Genomic DNA, 4,837 nt, shown 5'->3' on the forward strand with positions numbered 1-4,837 from the left:
AGTGCGCTCCTTGAAGAGATCTTGTGAGTCCATAGAGTGGCTGGAAAACAATCTTATGAACACAGAGAAGGAAAGGTGAAGGCCTCAAATGAAAACAATACAAAGGAACATTTGAAAGAACCAGCCAAGGAATAATCTTTTTAATGAAGCAGGAATCAGAGAGACAAGAACAATTCTTTTGTCAGACTTTTACCACCCACACTGTGTGGTGTTTAAATGATCAGGAAAAAAAGGCAACACGCAGAGTAGAGGAACAGAGTTTCAAACCACATCTATTTCAGAAATGTGCTAGCACGAACTTCATTTCTTTCCCACCACCCGTAGTTCTCCAGACCTTCCAGGGCAAATTTCTGGGATCTTCTGACAACAAAAAAGATGAGGTAGCCACTCCCAGCCAGGGTGCATAGGGCTAAGAAGTTAGCAAGAACCCTCAGGAATCGAGTCAAGTGAATATTTTCCTCTTTTCGGCTCTCCTGCTCCTCCACGATTGCTTCCTGTGCATGTTAGAAATAAAAGAATATTATGAGTACTTTAATGGTCAAGACCCCACATTGCTTCCGCAGTTGTTAGAAGACAGTTAAATAAATTACAAAGATGCAAGTGCACACTTAGGCATCATAGTTTGAGACGATCAAAAAATCTGGTTTGGACCCTAACAGGCCCTAGTGTTTTGGATCCCCAGAGTTCGCTTTGCTTCTGATGAGTGTGTCCCCACAGAGTCTTGTTACACCTGAACTCACATGCCAGGATGAAACTAGAATGTCTTGTCAGAGCAGGATATAAGACTTATTCTGAAAGTCACCAATTCAGAAGGAATGAAAAGACAGTTTAGAGGTAGGAATCCCAAAAAAGACAAATAATGCACAGCTTCAGCCTGCAGAATAAAATGTTTGCCCCATGTTTACCCTTGACCAGGACTGATAAATATCAAGACTCTGGTGTAACTATAGCCTCCAGTTCCTACTCCTTCCAGCAGAAAAAGCTTTTTTTCTTAAGTGTCCTTGTGAAAAGGGAGTTTGGTTACAGCTTCTCAGTCAGGTATAGAGATCAGCTGCCCAGAGGGGAAGATGAATTTCTGTTTTGTAATAATTATTCTGCACAGCTCTGCTTTGCTTATGACTTCTCTTCGTTACATAAATGAAAGGAGACTGCAGCAGCTCTTGAGCAAAACTCATGCCCTCAACCAAGACTTCACCCTTTCTCTCTGAAGTTTCTTGCTTGTTTGCAAAGATCACAATAAAGCTTCATGAGTTTATTTCTCAAAGTCAAGTCTCTGTCTGAGCTGATTTGTTTCCTTCTCCAAGTATCTTCCAGCAACTGACCTTACTAGACAGGCAGGGAAAGCTCCCACAGTTTCAGTGCTTTCAGTCAGTATTTCTTTAATATTTGTTTTCCTGGGACATTTTCTTTCTACTGACTTTGAGTGTAGTTATCTTTCACACCTGCAGATGGGAAGGTGGGCAGGGTGAGGTGGTATATTGGCTCTATCACCACCACAGAAAGGAAAAGTGTTGTATGGGATTGAATAATGCAGCTAGTGCTTGGTCTTCCAGCTGCTCCTCCCATGCTGACCCCCGTGTAGAAACATATTCTTTAACACTCAATAGATAGAATGTATCCCCTTCGTTGTTCTTCTCTTGGCACAATGACTCTTGACATCAATGTACGCTATAAATTGCAAAGAAGACTAAGAACGTCTTGTATTACCTTACAAACTGGGTTATATTTCATAGTAAATTTGAAAATAAAAACTTTATATTATGCAAGGAAAGTAACCTTTTTTCCCCTACTGAAAAGCAAGAATACACTCAAAATCTGAGGTAGGTTCTTCTGACATGAGAAACAGCCCTTTACAGATGATCCTACTGTTTTATCTTATGATATCTCCTCAGTGTAGCAAGGAAAGATGATAATGTGAGGTTGGCAAAATATCATCATCATTTAAAAAAATGTTTTTCAGAAAATCACCATAGAAACGAAGCTATCAGAGATGAGAATCTCTGAGACGAGAATCTCTGAGATGAGAAGTATTCTTATATTTGAATCAGTAGTTTTTGTAAAACTATCACTGCAGTCACAGAGGACACAAAAAATGCCATTTTTGTTTTTTTCTGCCACAATCAAAAGGAAAATATTAAGACAACAGGCAGAAAGACGCACGCTCAGAATGGTACAGAGCTTCCAGTTCTAGTTTAAACTTCTAGGCCTCAGGCACAGGTAATACCTGACCTTAGTTCCATCTGATTCACACTGCCGTGAAAGACAAATCAGACTACCTCCCCTTGGTAAAGTCTATCTTACCTTAAAGCTTGTTGTGATAGAGGCAAACTTATTATCTGCTGTCTCAGGATTGCCAATCAGGTAGTCCCAGCTTGTGAACATTTTCCAGCTGAAATTAAAACTAGTATCATCCCCACCACCTTCTTCATTTGCATTCCTTGCCATTCTACAGAAGCCAGAAAGACACAGGAAGAACTTGTTAGAACAAATTCTGCCATGTAAGCATGATTTTTAAGTTGTTGCTAAATTCTAACATTGTTCTGAAAAAAAAAATAAATATTGCAGCCAGTCATGTAATACTAAATCTGGAAAATTCATCCTGAAGCAAGAGAGAAGGATGTAGATTTTCATATTTAGATAATGTATGACCTCGCAACACACATTTTGATGAGGAAGAATGAATCTGTTTCATTAATATCTCAGAGAAAATCTGGTGGATAAGAAATTCAACAGGAAAACAGTATCAAGATCTTTCGAGTAAAAAGCAGCAGAGTATCCTGAAGTGCAAGAAATTTTATTAGAGACTTCATAAAGAAAAAAAAAAAAAAAAGAATTCTAAAATGACAAGCCAGAACAATACCTGGCTATACCAAACAAAAGAGTCAATGATGCAGCTTTGTAGCTTCCCTTCCACCTTGGATTCATTTACAAACAAAATTTATAACAGTATCCAGAAACATCAAATTATTTCTTCAGTGATCTGACTTAATCTTGAGTACAAATTTTCTATTTCAAAGTGTTGTCATTCATGTAATAATAATGGTCTTGCTTCTGCATACTGTATCGCTTCGTTCAAACAATTCCATCCCTGTACATTGATAGGGTACAAACTATTTAGCCTTCAGTATTGTATTGATTTCTTGATCAAGAAAAGGCAATGCTTATTTTAAAGTTCACGAATGCAGCAGAGTTGTGTTGCTAATATCAACACATTCTACACACCACATTTTTAACCATTTGCTTAAATACATACTTTCAAATCTAAGAGAATTTTAAGTAAATAATACAGAAAATCCTTCTGAGCTGTAACTAGTACCAGAGCTGCTGGGTTTGGGTTTTTTGGGGGAGTTTTGTTTGTTTTGTGGGGTTTTTTTGGTTGTTTTTTTTTTTGTTGGTTTGTTTGGGGGTTTTTTGGGGGTTTTATTTGGTGGTTTTGTTTGGGTTTTTTACTGGTCATATGCAGAAAGGACAAAGACCATGAAACATTCTTGGTAGTATCTGCCCTGTTGCTGGTTTCTGTTTTAAGGTATTTCCTTCTCAAGAGTTCCTAATGAGATAGTCAACAGTCTTGTGGACGGGGTATAATTTCTTTGAAACCAGAAATGTTTCCATTTTATGTTGTGTTGGAAGAGCTGTGGAGAGGAGCCCTAAATCTAAACATTTCCCCTAAATACAATAATAGTGCTTATAATCCTCACTACCTCTTTCACATAGACATTCCCTTTCCCAGATCACAGTCAACAGCAGAAAAATGGTAGCACCTCTTGTTATGCAACTTTTAGTTTCTGTGCCCACTGTGTTGCTTTCTGGAGAAAAAGCAAAGATCTAAAGACTGGAAGAACTAGTCCTAAGTTTACCTAAATATTGATCAGTATTAGTGTCCTGTGGCCGGATGGGAAGTTAGCACATACAGTGCATTTTTCCCTCAAGGATATTCCCTTATTAGAGATGAAGGGATTTTCTGTTAGAAGGAATTATTTTCTTTTTGCCTGGTTGCAGTCACTGAAATACAATTGTCTGAGATGCAGATTTTTCTACTCTGCACAGCTACTTTACCAAAAATATTTTTAAATCTATTTTTGAGGTAAATGGATTTTCTTTCATTGTAGTAATTTGTTCTTCCTCCAAAACCACACAATGTAACTGGTTTTTTTTTTTTTTTTTTCTGAAATATTTCTTGCCCTATGCAGGAAACCATGTAATATTTGAAAAGCAGAACACTAATCTAGTGCTAATGCAAGTGAAAAATACTGCGTTTAGCACAAAACAGTGGCAATAGATTAACTGCAGTTTTCTCTTTATTCACAGGTGTCTTTGAACCTTGACCTGCAATGCTCTGACTTTTCTGAACCACAGGCATCTTTTAAAGCCACCACTATAGCTAACAGTATTACTGTGGTAGGTGGTCACCTTACTCAAATCAAGAGTACTTAAGATTATATTCACTGCTGGCCTATTTCCTTAGGAATTATCAGAATTATCTCAGTTTATTGCAATAGTGAATTTGGCTAAAAAAGTAATATTTCATTTAAATTCTGATCCTAAGATGAAATTCAAGTCCAGAATTTGAAAGCCAAAGGCTAATAAATCACCACTATGACATTATACTGCTTAGGCTATGTGTCATCTACACGTGTGCTTCCTAGTGTTTCAACATTATGTTCTTAACATTAGGTATATAACATGCTTATATATTAAGCATAGTGTTCACACTGCTGGGGATTATTTTATGTTCCACAGGACCTTAAACCCTTACTATGGCCAGTAGCATCAATTCTTCCACACCACTGTGAAAATGTGACCTAATCACGATAGTGTTGCCGGAACCATTTCCTGC

The 4,837-nt window shown here is 37.5% G+C and overlaps 1 protein-coding gene across 1 annotated transcript in view; it reads right to left on the reverse strand.

Moving 5' to 3' along the window:
• TMC1 (transmembrane channel-like 1) overlaps positions 1-4,837 on the reverse strand; it is a 39,062-nt gene that overhangs the window by 17,383 nt on the left and 16,842 nt on the right. Inside the window, exons 8-9 of the mRNA XM_008949542.1 lie at positions 2,302-2,446; positions 300-494 (exon numbers count right to left, since the gene is read on the reverse strand). Coding sequence (XP_008947790.1) covers positions 300-494; positions 2,302-2,446 — 340 coding nt within the window. The remainder of the gene's footprint in view (positions 1-299; positions 495-2,301; positions 2,447-4,837) is intronic.

Source organism: Merops nubicus, unplaced genomic scaffold, assembly GCF_000691845.1.
Source record: "Merops nubicus isolate BGI_N331 unplaced genomic scaffold, ASM69184v1 scaffold19391, whole genome shotgun sequence".
In the NCBI taxonomy this organism is placed as follows: domain Eukaryota; kingdom Metazoa; phylum Chordata; class Aves; order Coraciiformes; family Meropidae; genus Merops; species Merops nubicus.